Source organism: Melanotaenia boesemani, chromosome 5, assembly GCF_017639745.1.
Source record: "Melanotaenia boesemani isolate fMelBoe1 chromosome 5, fMelBoe1.pri, whole genome shotgun sequence".
NCBI classification, from domain to species: domain Eukaryota; kingdom Metazoa; phylum Chordata; class Actinopteri; order Atheriniformes; family Melanotaeniidae; genus Melanotaenia; species Melanotaenia boesemani.
The window spans coordinates 33,922,772-33,937,486 of NC_055686.1; the positions used below are offsets into that span (position 1 = coordinate 33,922,772).

At 38.7% G+C, this 14,715-nt stretch overlaps 1 protein-coding gene across 1 annotated transcript; it reads left to right on the forward strand.

Annotated features, from left to right (window-relative positions):
* The first annotated feature begins 1,154 nt into the window (after window positions 1-1,154).
* On the forward strand, window positions 1,155-8,623 carry LOC121639329 (protein MRP-126-like). Its single transcript, XM_041984491.1, has 4 exons — window positions 1,155-1,389; window positions 1,681-1,818; window positions 7,899-8,057; window positions 8,383-8,623. The coding sequence occupies exons 1-4, from the start codon at window positions 1,252-1,254 to the stop codon at window positions 8,521-8,523; spliced, it is 576 nt and encodes a 191-aa protein (XP_041840425.1). The 5' UTR covers window positions 1,155-1,251; the 3' UTR covers window positions 8,524-8,623.
* Window positions 8,624-14,715: the final 6,092 nt, after the last annotated feature.

Sequence of the window (14,715 nt, forward strand, 5' to 3'; positions counted from 1 at the left end):
TTCTGCAGGGCCCCTTTTATCAACAACAGTAATGTCAAGTCCCCCCTTTAATTTGGCAGAGGAATAGTGTCTTTAGTTTCAAACCATATCAGTGGTGGAAGGAAGTGTTAATTCCCCTGCTGCAGTGTGAGGCTTCATAGACCAGGCAAACTACTTCATATGAGGTAAGTTGAACGTTTGATGAGACGGATGCTGCTTTGATAAAGCAACTCTGCTATTTACGACAGTTAAGATGTTTATTTCTGAAGTAGTCAGTGAGCTTTTCTTTGTGCTCAGAATGAGAAGTCTCCAAGTGGTGTTGGAACCTGTTTGGCTTCATACTGTCAGATGCTGATATTTTGACGACATACTGGTCTCTCTTCATTACCATTATACTGGTAAAGTCCAGGGCAAGTTGTGTATAGTATAGCATATATTAAATATAACACTGTACAAAATGTTTGACAATATGACTTGTGATAAATTAAAATTTGATGCCGCTTTGATTTTTTTCTTACACACAGTTTCACTCACATAACTCTCAAGCACAGACATCTGTTGACACACTACAGAACTTTTGCAGATTTTCTCAGTGATGCGCCCCCTATCGACGGCTAATTCGACATCCATCTTACATCCTACCAGTGCTGTGGGCCGCTGGGCAGCGGCGGCTCCAGAAATGCACATGATGTCAACTGTGCCATCAAACAAGTCCAGAATGCAGAGTTTTAAAGTTGGAAAGGTACACAGTGTGTCTTCAATGTTAGTGTTTTTTAGCTAACTCCAGATTTTAGTGTGCCATTTTTCTTCTGGTGCTTAATACAAATATTCAAGATGTCTTGCAGAGTACTGTGTTTGTTGTGCGTCATGTTTCTTGTAACTAAAATAGTTTAAAAAAGCCAACGTGTTGTTCTTTCTAGCCACATGTTCTTCTGCATTCACTCCTCCGCTCTACTGCAGACGTACAGACAGCCATGATTTATTATAATTTTGCATGTAGCTTTACAAATCTTTGTCAATAATGGCTAAGTTAATCCAAGGGCCTCACCTTGAATCAAGTACATGACTAAAGGAGCCTTTGTGTATACTGGGCGTTGTGAGGCTGAGGACTTACCTTGACAGTTTGGAGACACCACCCACTGTAAACACCAGTGTGATATAAAAGCAGCCTCCTCTCTCTTTGTTCAGTCCCTGCATATCCACGGCTCCATCAACTTGTCAAGCTCTCCAGTTTTTCTCAGAACCAAGTGATCCAACCATCAAACAGCAACCATGAGTCAGCTTGAGACAGCCATGGGCCTCATGATGAAGGTTTTTGATACATACGCAGGTCGTGAAGGAAAGAAGGACACACTGAGCAAAGCTGAGCTGAAGGCTTTGCTGGAAAAGGAGTTGCCTGCGCTGATTAAGGTACTGTGCACAACCTTAGCATTGAATTACAATTGATCAGCTTTTTTATCATATATTATCACATCAAAATGACACATTTCTATAATAAACACCTAATTTTAATGTTAATGAGATTTTGTACTTGACAAACAAATGAATGCCATTTCTGAGTAAAAAAGACATGAACTTTAATGGATTTATCTGAAGTATTTCTTCAAATATCTTCAAATTTAATAGGAATTTAAACAAGCTTGATGATCTCCTGCAAAACTGTAACCAATATTACTAACTGGCTTTTGTTTGCTCACACAGGCAGCAAAGAACCCACAAGAAGTGGACAAGCTGATGAAAGATCTGGATTTTAACGGCGACTCTGAGGTGGACTTCAGTGAATATGTGGTGATGGTAGCAGCTATCACCTCTGCAGCCCACGATCGCTGTGCCAAAAAGTGAGCATAACAACCACACCCTGGGACTCAATGATGCCAACAATGATGTAAATCCCCAGAACTTATTGTTCCTTTGTAATAACTGAATAAATGGTTTAACCTACCTGTTCCTTGTTGTCATGTCTTGAATATAAAAGTGATATCATAATAATTAGAATAACATATTCAAATAAATGTAAAGAGAGTCAAGAAGGGAAAGAGGTTGCTGGAGTACTTCCTCTATACCAGGGATCACCAACTCCAGTCCTCGAGGGCCTGCAGGTATTGGATGTGTCCCTGCAGCAGCATAGCTGATTCAAATGAATGGATCATTAACAGGATTGTGAAGAACTTGACAACAAACTTTTAGAGATTAATTTATTTTGAATCAGATGCTGCAGTAGAGAAACATCCAATACCTGCAGGACTCCGGCTCTCAAGGAGCAGAGTTGGTGATCCCTGCTCTGGCTGAATAATTTAAACATCATTGGATGATAAGGAATTAAACTCATAACAGGTTACTCTAGATTACTATACTACGATACAGTGTAAACAGAGGAAGGTTTTGGTTCCTTAACACACACTACCTTGACATTTTAGCAAAGTATCTCAAGCTTCTTCCTATAAATGACATTCAAACTATATTTTCAGAGAGGCCAGCAGGTTTTCTACAATGCCACAAAAACTTAAACCCATAATTTGAACCTTTGTTCAACAAACTCAAGTACAATTCAAATAATTTTTAGAGTCTTCACTAATGAACTTTATTTCAAATAGACAACATGAAAAAGCTTAAATTTGATGCCAGTGAGCCTAAAAAAAGTTTGACAGTAAGAAAAGCTTTAAAAATGAATAACAATCTTGCAAGATTTACCAACCAGGAGATTAACTGGTAACAGCTAAGGGTGCCAGAATTGCGTATAAAACTAGAAACCACCACAGGCTTTGGTTTTTTAAAGCATGGATGGATTGGGGCCTTGGGCCCTTCGCTCTGGCCGCCCTGGATGGCTGGTGCCTGGCGGGGTCGGGTTTGGTCTGCCGGGGCATGTGCCACGTGACCGTGGGGGGCTCTGGCTGGGGCTCTCCTCTACTGCCCTCTGGGTGGGTCTGGGGTGGTCTTTGTGGTGGAGTGGCTTGGGTTTGTGCTCCAGGATTGCTGCTGATCGCCCTAGTATGCCTTTAGCCTCCAGAGATGTGTTGTCACATTTCCATGATCACACTCATTTCTGATCACTCCTCATTCCTCATCCTCTGCATTTTCTGTGAGTGTATATCTGGTACTTGGTTGTTGTTGTGATAGATGTTTGTTTTTTGTTATTTTTTCCCTTAATTTTTGTTGTTGATTTGATTATTTTTTAGAAACTCCTGGTGATTGTCAGCTTTGTTTTGATGCAAAAGCTGTAACAATTTTTTTCTGTACAGGTGTAGCAGCTGGCTGTGTGGTGTTAGGTTGGACTGAAGGATTTTTGCCTTCTGTCTGTTGTGTCTTTGTCTCCTCTTTCTGCTTTCCTTTTTGCTTGTTTTTGCTGTCCTCGTTTTTCTGTCCCCTCCACTCAGGTCCAGCAAGATTACATAGATTCCATAATACTGGGATGGGGGTGGGGCAAGCAAAAGAAAAAACAAAACAAAACAAAGTTATCCTGCAAATGCAAATAGCACCCTGAGTAAATGAGGGTGGGAGGAGGGCTGTGGTTGCTAAGCTACAGATGGTATTGAGGTAAATCAGGGAAGGTGTGTCAGCTGCATGAACTCAAGCGTGGCTCACTCACAGAAACACATTCACAAACACAGATTACAGTGAGAGACAAAGGTAAATAAAGTTTCCATTCTAATCAATGAAACACTTTAGTAGTCACATTTCAGCTAGCTAACAAGAGAGCAAATAGTTCCCATGTTGTTCAAACTTTATATTAATGTGTTTTATATTAGAAACTGATAGTGAATCCCTGGTTAGTGCGCACTAGAATTAGACATGATCTGATGCTAAACTTTGAGCGTTAGCAACCTATGAGCTTGAGAACACCGTTTCTCCTGGGGGTATGACTAATCCTTTATAACTAAAGAGTTATTAACTCTATGGCATTGGGCGTGAGACACATACCTTTTAGCTTGTTCACATGCTCACCAACCACATAGTATTTCTCGTGCTGAGAAATAATAGGACAAGGCCAAAAACAATGTCTTATAAAGTAAAATGAATCTTTACTAAATCCAACACAATCTCAATGAGGGCCTATTTTTATCAAGACATTTTCTAATACAGAGACACTCGACCCGTTTTTTTTGAGCCATGATCCCCAGGGTAACATACGATGGTGTTCACGACCTCCGCCCCCTTCTGACGACTTAGTGATTAATTGTGTGATGTATCAGATGGGTCATTTCTCAGCCATCCTCTAAATGTAAGGCAGGAAAACTGTCAGAAGCTTCATAAATAAGGAGGATAAAGTGGTTTTTGGTGGTTCATTGCTGTGACAAGGCGTCTACATTCCCAAAATCAGCCTCTCTTGTGGAGTAATGTCAAATATTTAATATGGCATGTGTACTAACTTTGTTTTTATGCGTTAATGTGTTTAAAAAATTAAAGTACTGATTGAAAAAAAGATTTATCTCTTCATTAATGGTTTAATTTTAACAGCCCTGGTAAAAAGCCTAAATTTATTTGATAAATGTAGGCTATTTATTTCTTACAATCATTTGGCAACCCCCTGAAATTATCTCACAACCCCCAGGTTGAGAACTACTGCTCTAGAGTAACACAGTAACACTGAGAGCAATAACAAATAAAAGCTGCCCCCATTACCACCATGTTAAGTGTATGCATACTGCACTGATCTACAAAAGTGTTAACCATCTGCAACCCCCTGTTCTCATACTATGGCACACTTTCCTCAGTTAGCAAACACTGAATAAATATATTCACCACATCAGAAAGTGTAGCGTAGTGCAGTGTTTTTAATATGCTGCATTTAACCTGAACCTGGCGCTTATACTCACTCACTTAAGGCCTTTTAAGAGCTTTTAGTGATGCCTCAACTGTAATGTTCATGTAGCTTGGTAAAATCATACATGATTTAGCCAGGGCCGGTTCTAGGAATGCATACATGAGGGGGCAGGCATAAATTTGAAGGGGGCATTATGAGTACATACTTCAGCATTTTCTTGTTGTTGTTTTTTAAGTGTTTCTTTAACGGAACTGTGCTGTTAGTGGAGTCCAACTTCAAAGAAATGGATTGCACTTTGTCAGGCCTCTACTCTAAGACCTGTCCAGCTTGGGTGTCCCACCTGAAACCAAAGCTCCTGCTGGTATAGCTCTTAGAGTCACTGAGGCACGCAAACCCCCTGACCACAATAAGGTGGCAATCCCTCAGGGGGGGAACAGAAAATATCAATAACAAAATGAAGTAAGAAAAAAGAAAAGAATGATCCATTATCAAAGCTTTAACAACCAACAAAATAACAATTGCCCTATTGGACAGCCATTAGATGTCTAAGCATTTTGAATAAATTTGAAACTAATAACAATAAACTCAACTATCTGTGTGTTTGTTTCTGTCTGTATATAGACCATAATGATTAAAGAATCATAACTATCAAGCACAACAATAACAGAGCAAAAAATTAAACCCCCTACCAAAATAAGGCAGTGAACCTTCAGGGGGAAATAATGATAATAATAAATGAAAATGAGTAAAAACTAAATGATCCTTCATCAAAATTTTAAGAACCAACAAGGCATACATGAAGCTCTGAGCTGAACTGCTGAAAGCAGCGGGAATGTAGAGTGAAACTTTCTGTTATTTTTTTCTTCAAACTAGCATGCTGAACTAAAGGCTGGGCGGAGCTTGAGGGGTCTCATATGCGCAGCTCATTTTCCCTCAGTCTAGTACCGAGGAGGCAGTCACATCTATGGCCCGTGCGTGATTGATCACTGCTCCTACTAACAGGCGTAGACACGTTTAAATAGAACAGAAACAAACCCCAGTTGACAGAATAGATGCAATAAATACGTCTGTTATTATAAGTATTTATTCAGTATCGCTACAACACATTTAACAGAGCTTTACTCTATAAGTTTTACCGCTGGAGCTCAGCAGCCGCTCTCTCTACGAGGGGGAGAAATATGACACCGCAAGATCAGGCTGTATGTCAACTCATTTGCATACTAAACACTGATTGGTTGTTTTCTGTGGTGGTGGGAAGGACTTGTTGAAGACAGTACAATGGATCCTGTGAAGCTCCGACACACAGAGTTCAGTACAGAGGGGAGAGAGCGTTTGGAGAGATTTGCCCATTTCGGCGCATTTGATTGAGGGGGCAGAATGTTTGTTTGAGGGGGCACTGCCCCCTCTTGCCCCTGCGTAAAGCCGGCCTTGGATTTAGCCCATTATGCATCCTGTAGTAATTATTTGTACGATACTTGCACAATTTTTCATGTTTATTCCCTTTTAAGATGGGCTGACTTGTTGGTTTTGTGAACACAGAGTGATTTTTATTAAAGAATACTTTAATAGGACCCTATTTACAGGAAACCAGGTAGAAAAAGAGAAAACAAGCCGAAACACAAACTTGTGTGCATGAAAGCTGTTTATGTTCACCCTAATGCAGAAGTACAGACAGCCACCAACCACATTAGAATGGGTTTAATCTTGTTTCACTATCATACACAGGTAAAAAAAAACAAAGCAACCACAACAGCCAACACAAAGTCTCAATCAGAGGTTGCTCAGAACATTTATTGGGATTTTATTGGGAAATTATGGCAAATTTTATTAAGTCAAATCAAACTCAATTTATGAAGCTGTTTTTATACAACAAGAAAAAGTGTTTTCCTACTATTTTTAAACATTTGAAACACAAGCCATCACACACTCAAGTTAGAGCATGCAATCATACATTCTTTGATTGTCTCACACACATGCACACACACACACATGCACACACACACACACACAAACACACACACACATGCATACCTACATACAAGTACACACACAAACACAAACACACACACCCACACACACTAGTAACACATAGATTTTAAAACTGGTGTGATGTGTTCACACCCTCAGGTCCTATTCAGCACACATGCAGCTCAATTATAGAGTAATTATAAACCTGAAATACTCTGTTTAGGACAACCAGAGGGCAGGGCGTTGCGGTAATCTATTCTGCTGAAAATATACACATGTTGTGTGTGGTTGGGAGGTTTTTGGTGGTCTATAAACTGTAATACATAAAACAGGTGGGTTGCTCGACACCTCGCCGAGGATGAGCTCTGGGTTTACTGTTGGGACTCAGTGCTGGTTGGCGCTGAACCGGCAGTTCAGGCAGCCAGAGTCACAGCTGGGTAGTGGAGCGCCATCTTCTTGTAAGGATGAAACCTTTAAAGCGGTTAAATAGAATGAGGCCAAAACACTTTTTTTTGGTGCAGCAGGTTAACTTTGGTCCAAAGTGGCAAATGTTTCGATGTGAAGCTGGAATAAGGCTGGGGCGAGGTAGCAGGACCCCATGGCACAGTATCCTGGAGAGCAGCTTTTGGTGATGTTATGTACATCGACAGCTCACCCTTTCATTCTTAGACCTTATTTCCTCTGATAGCTTTCACGTGTCTTCTTTAAGGTTGGTGATCTGCTTGTTAGTTCCAAGCTTTCATTTGGAAGTCCTGAGGCAGCCATTTCTAGCCCTCTCTGGTTTTCTGACTAAAACTTTTCATTATCAAAACCGCAGTATTTAAACCACTTTTAAAAAAGTGTGGACACACAGTTCAACTTTGACAAAAGGCTCAAAATGAGTAAAACCAGACTAAAAACAATAAAACCAGTAAAACTGGTCACACTAACGTTTTAGAGCATAATGGGTGAATAGAGGAATGAAGGAAGTAATTACACAGCCTCACCTTGAATAAGGACTAAAAGAGCCTTTTGAGAATGTGTACACTGGGCGTTGTAAGGCAAAAGACATGCCTGAACAGTTGGAGACACCACCCACTGTAAACACCAGCGTGATATAAAAACAGCCTCCTCTCTCTTTGTTCAGTCCCTGCATATCCACTTCTCCGTCAGCTTGTCAAGCTCTCCAGTTTTCCTCAGAACCAAGTGATCCAACCATCAAACAGCAACCATGAGTCAGCTTGAGACAGCCATGGCCCTCATGATAAAGGTTTTTGATACATACGCAGGTCGTGAAGGAAAGAAGGACACGCTGACCAAAACTGAGCTGAAGGCTTTGGTGGAAAAGGAGTTGCCTGCGCTGATTAAGGTACTGTGCAAAACCTTAGCATTGAATTACATTTGATCAGCTTTTTTATCATATATTATCACATCAAAATGACACATTTCTATAATAAACACCTAATTTTGATGGCAATGAGAAAATAAACTGTAGCTGTGCTAATTTGGGTGTTTTACAAAAACTGATTTCATGCTTGAATGTCATTTCTGAGTAAAAGACATGAACTTTCATGAATTTATCTGAATTATTTCTTCAAATATCTTAAAATTTAATGGGATTTTAAATGTAAGCTTGAGGATCTTCTGCAAAACTTTAACCCATATTACTAACTGGCTTTTGTTTGCTCACACAGGCAGCAAAGAACCCAGAACAAGTGGACAAGCTGCTGAAAGGTCTGGATTTGGATGGCGACTCTGAGGTGGACTTCACTGAGTATGTGGTGTTGGTTGCATCTCTCACCTTAGCAGCCCACGATCACTTTGGCAAAAAGTGAGCATGACGACCGCACCCTGGGACTCAATGGTGCCAACAATGATGTAAAATCCCCAGAACTTATTGTTCCTTTGTAATAACTGAATAAATGGTTTAATCTACCTGTTCCTTGTTGTCATGTCTTAAATATAACATTGGTATAATAATAAAAAGATATTCACATCAATGAAAAGAGATAACAAGGGAAAGAGGTTTCAGGAGTACATGTTATATTTCCTTTATTTTTCCAAATTGACTGGCAGGTTTTCTACAATGCAACAAAAACTTAAACCTGTAATCTATTTGAACCTTTATTGAACAGACTCGAGTACAGTTTAAATCATTTTTATGTCTTCACTGATCAACTATATTTTAAATGGAGAATATAAAGTTGAAATTTGATGCCAGTGAATTCGACAGAAAGAAAAGCTTAAAAAAATTTAATACAAATCTGTAAGATTTAACAACCAGTAGATTGAGTAACAGGTAAGGGTGTCAGTATTAGATATAAAGCCTTGGTTTATTTCAAGAATGTATTCTGGCTCAGTATTTATTTATTTTTTTTGCCAAACTTCTTTAGAGAATCATCAATAAGTTAAAAAGATAAAAATTGTCAATGCAAGATTGCAAAAGATTTTGTCATTTGAGCACCTCTACTGGATAATTCTGTAAAAGATTTAAGAGTCTGGGGAGATCTCTCTGCAAACACAAGATAAGGCGGAGGCATAATTTGCCAGCCAGCAAGCTAGCCAAATGCTTGAGCCAGAAAAATTTAATTTGATTTACTAGAAAGCAATAAGAATGTGGTGAGTTTGCAATGACAGTTGTCTGCTGGTGCAGAGCTCCCTAAAGGAGCCTCACCTTTACCAGAAAGAGCAAAAAGGACATGAAGACAGTTGTAAATAGTGCAGATAATACAGAGCTAACTTATCTCAGAGCAAACCAGTCTTTCCTGCTCCTGTTTAGTGCCTGAGTGAAAATGAAACCAGCCAACTTAAACAATACTCTTCATTTGATTATCAAATTAAAACCGTGTCCAGGCAAGCTAAACTGTCAACCTAATAATACTAAATGATAGAATTTAGAAACAAGAAATTTAGATAATGCACCACTAAGAGGTGCATGGATGGAATTTGTGTTGTGTGGAGTTTAAATTTTATTCTAGTTTCCATGTGTGTCAAGAAAACTTTTTGCTCCTGAAATCTATTATTAACTATTTATTGATGTGCTTTATTAGCCATGTTCAATCATACTGATACTGTTTAATAAAATTAAAACAGTTCATAATTTAGTATAAACAAGTAGAAAAATAGTAATACCTGCTAAAAGACATTCAGAGTTGCATTTTAGGAATTTAATGGTGTAACAAAAAAGCCTGTTTATATTAAATTATTCACATATTATTGTTAAAAGTATACAATATCATAATATAAGCATGATAAAGTTTAGATTGAACTGTGAATTTTTGCCAAAAAAAGGTTCAACATGTAAAATTCAAATTATTTTAATCCTTTAAATGCCAAGTTAAGTCTGTTAAATGGTAACCAGTAACCATGACATTGTGCCATTTTGCCATTTCTCAATAACTGATCTCAACCATCCAAAATCTATTACATAGAAAATGAACTCATTTGTGTTAGAAAATTGATTGATTGAAACATTGGTGAAAAAAAAAGAAAAAAACAGAAAATTATTTTCTGTATTATAATTATTCTTTTTTTATAATATCAGATTTTGGGAGGGGACCCTTTTTATCCTCCGATAACCTGAAAGGAAATTAAATTAAAGCACCCTACAAGGGTTAATGCAGCTTAAAGCTTTTCTCATTCTTTTGTTTGATTTGTCAGGCAGCTAAAAGTATCAGACATTATGACTTAAAACAACCCGTCAAGACTTGCCCGTCGTCTTCCAGCTGTGTAGAGCATTTTCAGTTTGTTGCTCTGTTTAATTAAAATCCTGACGTTAGAACCACAGCATCATCTGACAGATTTACTATTCACTTCACTAATGGCCCTTTCCCACTAGTGCCCACTTAAGCTTTTTACATACTCTGCCAGAAGTCAGAACTTTGTTTATGTTCTCGACGCTGCAAGAACGAAAAAAAACTTCTTATTGGTCCGATAATTTCATACTCCACAAGAACCTTCGTCTGTGATGGGTCGGGGAGAACTGTAGGGGGATGTCTGAGTTTTTATGTCCAATGAACAGCTGATGTTTAACCGAAACTTTGCCCAATGGCAGGGCGGGGTTGTCCGTGTTTTTAAATCGTACTTGTTGTATACATTTATGTACTTTCTCAGCACCTCGATCAGCTGTTCATAAAAACTACAAAGGGGATCAGGGGAAATGCAGAACACACAACTTTCCACTTCATTCTTTTCCACGTTAACCACGCCCACTTCAAATGTCCGACCAATCACACAATAGTTCTTGGAGGCTCATGAGAAGAAAGTTCTGGCCAGCTGTTGTGTTAAGAACTATCCCTTTTCACGTCTGCAAGAGCAATATGATGTAATTTTGTTCTTGTGGCCTCAAGAACAAAGAAAAAGTTCTCGCGGTGTATGTAACAGCATTTAGCCCTACATTAATTTAGCAGACACCACACCACCCCGGTTTCGATTGTTCCCACAACAATAGAGGGCAACTGAGGCCATGTTCAGAGTGGTCGGGTCATCTTACCAGGGCAGCTAGTAAATATTGTGAAATCATTTGTTTGCGACACACACACAGAACAACAACATGAGCCACCATTAACTCCACCAGTTGCTAACAAACCTTCTCATTACAAGTTGTGCCGTCCCGCTTGCCATGGATTTTTTCTCCGGCCAACAAGCACAAAAAGGTGGCCACCTCTGTGCTGGACCATGGTAACCATGGTGATTGTCTTTGAAATGCCATCTCTGCTGCCGCTGCTGTCAGGGTTGTTATCCAGTTGCAGCTCAGGGGTTTTAAAGATGGCGGGAGTTGCTCTCATGACTCATTCCTTGATGTCAAATTATGGTAAAAAATGGCCTATCTTGACATGTCACGATTTTTGGCTCGGCTACTTATGCGCTACTTGCCTTTGGAAAATCCTGATGGGAACACCCACAAATGGGGAGGAGGGGAAATGGCCATTAGAGATAACATCTATGCTGGGAAATTGGCTAAAATTAAAGTTCTCCTGTGGAGAAAGCAAACAGCATCAGCATGTCTTTAGCAACACACAGCATTGTGTTGTCTGGTTGAAAAGTTTTACTTCTGCATCTTAAAGAGGACACTCGCACAACAAAAACCACAGACTGTTGAGCAGCTGAAATCTTGTACTGAGTAAGAACGGACACACTTTTTGTGGTTTTCCACTTGCAAAACTGCAGCAATTATCATTCTCAATCCCCAAATGATTAAACATGTCATTACAAAAAAGTCTGATGTAAGAAAACAGTAAGCTGATCAGTGAAGAGGCTGAAAATATTCAGTAACAGGGCAGCTGTAGGTGTAATTACAACTACAAAGCTGACAGGGTCTTAGAACTCGTATCACATCCTGTCTTTTCTGTCATCAAGTCACAATGTGCTATTTTCATGCTGTTGTGTTCACATTAAGTCATTTAAACATGTTCTAATTGAGAAAGCAAGTAAGAAAGCACTTGTGAGTCTCTGATGATAGAAACAGTTTCGCCCTAACAGATGCATGCAGCGGAAGAGGACAACTGCAAAAACACAAGCAAGGGGGACAGCGCTGTGGCTTTGTGTCTGATGCAACAAAGTCAGTCTCACATTATGTGGCTTCTTAAAAACCAACTTCTTAGCAGTCACAGGCGGGACTGTTTTGAACTTGAGTGCTTTAATCCTTTGTTGCATTTGTTATATTGCCAGTTAGAACAAGTTTACTTTGTGTTTTCATGTCTTAAAATAGACTTAATAAAAATAATCTAAAGAAATTATATAATTCCATTTTTTCTCTTGAATAAGTTTTTAGGGGTTCCTAAAATGAAAAAGAGATGCTTAATAAAAATGTTAAATAACATTTATTTCAGAAACATGTACGATTATATAATGATATTGTAAAAATTTAAATGTAGAATAAATATAAAAGGAAGTTTTTGAAAGGGTTTCATGTCTGAGTGTTGCCTGGAGGCAGTGTTGGATAATTGTGGAATAACCTATTAAAATGAATGTCTAGAAGAACACAAGCATAATTTTTCCAACTTAACAAAAACTGTGCATCCAAGCAAAAATCACAACCTTTTCCTAAACAAGAACTGGTCAAATTCCAGAGTTTGAGCATCATTTTCTCTTTTTAATGAACGTCTGCTTCAGTTTTCTGTGTCATGAAGTTGCTGCTCAATTCTTAAATTACTACATCAAGCAGTTTTTTTATCTACGGTGTTTTATTTTTTCTAGAGGCAGAAACATGCCTGAATTACTTCAGTAAATGGAGGAAAATGTGTGGAAATTATGAGCAAATGAGACAGTAATATTAGACCACAGAACATAGTAATGGCCTGAGATTGACGTTATTACACATCAAATTTTTATCTGTCAAATTATAAAAATAAGAACAAAAACTATGATGAATAATATGGATATTAACAGTAAATATAGACACACAATACCAACATTTCATGCAGCCATGTTAATTCCATAATGGCTCACTGTTGCCTTAATGCAACATGTACATACTAATATAAAATATTTAGTTTCCTTAGTGCAACAGTTGTATTTTAACAAGTTTTCATTATGTAATTAGCAAATAACTTTCATTAAACTTAAAAAATAAATGTTTACTCCCCTCGTAGTGTGAATAAATATTTTTCCAGAGAAAAAAAGACAATAAGTTTATGTTTTTAGATCATTTTTTATGCAAAATAGCAAAGCTGTTTCCTTTGAAAAACTGCTTTTAAAGTATTACAACCTTGAAAGGGATGCATTTTGGGGTTAAAATCAATGCATATGCTAATGATCTCTATAAATCCACATGGCTGCACTGTAATTACAGCAGCTGCTCTACAGGTAAACACTGATGCTTCACAGTGAACCTGATATTTGACCTGAAATGTCTTTGCAACTGATTCTTTTCAGGGTGTCACGTGTCACAAAACAACAGAAGGATTTGGAGGACAGAAGACAGTGAAGGGGCTGCGGTTGGACGAGCTACTTTGTTAATCTTCTGTAATGCTGCCTCTTAATCCACCTCAGTGATATTTTTCTGTCTTTAAGCCAGGTCATCGCTCCATCAGCCCAACAGGGAGCTTTGGCCAAGTAACACACTTTCTCCAGTTGTGTAATTACCGAATGCCTGTGCTGCTCTCTAGTGGCAGATGATATCCCTCTTTCTCCTCTTCAGAAAATTGTATGCCAAACATTTGCAGTTCCGTCTCTCTCAACCGGAGCTGCATCTATGTCGATTGTTGGCCTTCCTTCTTCATGTGAGGGAAGCTGATCTCTCTGTCCACACTCAGTTCGAGGCCTTGTAGTGTTGTTTGTGAAACGTGTTTGTCCTGTAATCGGCTTTTGAGGTCATTAAGCTCAAACTCTCCCCTCTCCACTTCCTTTCTCTGTCCAGGGGCATTATGGAGGCTTATGGGGATTAAGTGTCCAGAGAAGACGATGCGGCCCTGGGGTCAGGAGATACAGGTGGAAAGGAGCAGGGTGTGGTGGGGTGACAAGTTTACGCTGGTGCAGTTTCAAGCCACATCAAGGGTGTAACAGATATACCACAAATGCATGTTGTTTTTTCATAGTTTGTATTCGTAACCACTTTCTACAATTACCAAAAGTTTTATCATACTATGATTAAAATCTCCAGATTTAACGAGTTGCGCAAAGTTTAGAAAACCACAGATGTGTCTTTACAGCCTTTTTTAAGTCCTGTTGAGAGTGTGAAATATCCATATGCCGGGATGCTATTACCTGATTGTTTAATGCATTGATAAATTCTTACTTTAGCTCAGGAGCTAAAGTTCTTTTAATTGTGGAGGTTGTAGTTTGATTCTCAGCGTCTCTGCATGTAGAACCTGAACATGAAGTGAGTGTGAATGAATGAAATGAAATTACTTTATTAATCCCAGAGGGGAATTGCAATAATGTAGTATTTTATTTATTTATTTTTTTTAAATAAAAACAGTAGTTAATTAGAAGAAAATTTGTTCCGGAGGGCGATGGCAGGATCTTTCTGTCTTACACTGGAGTTAATGAAGCCTCACACTGAGCACATTTTGTTGTTTCTTCAC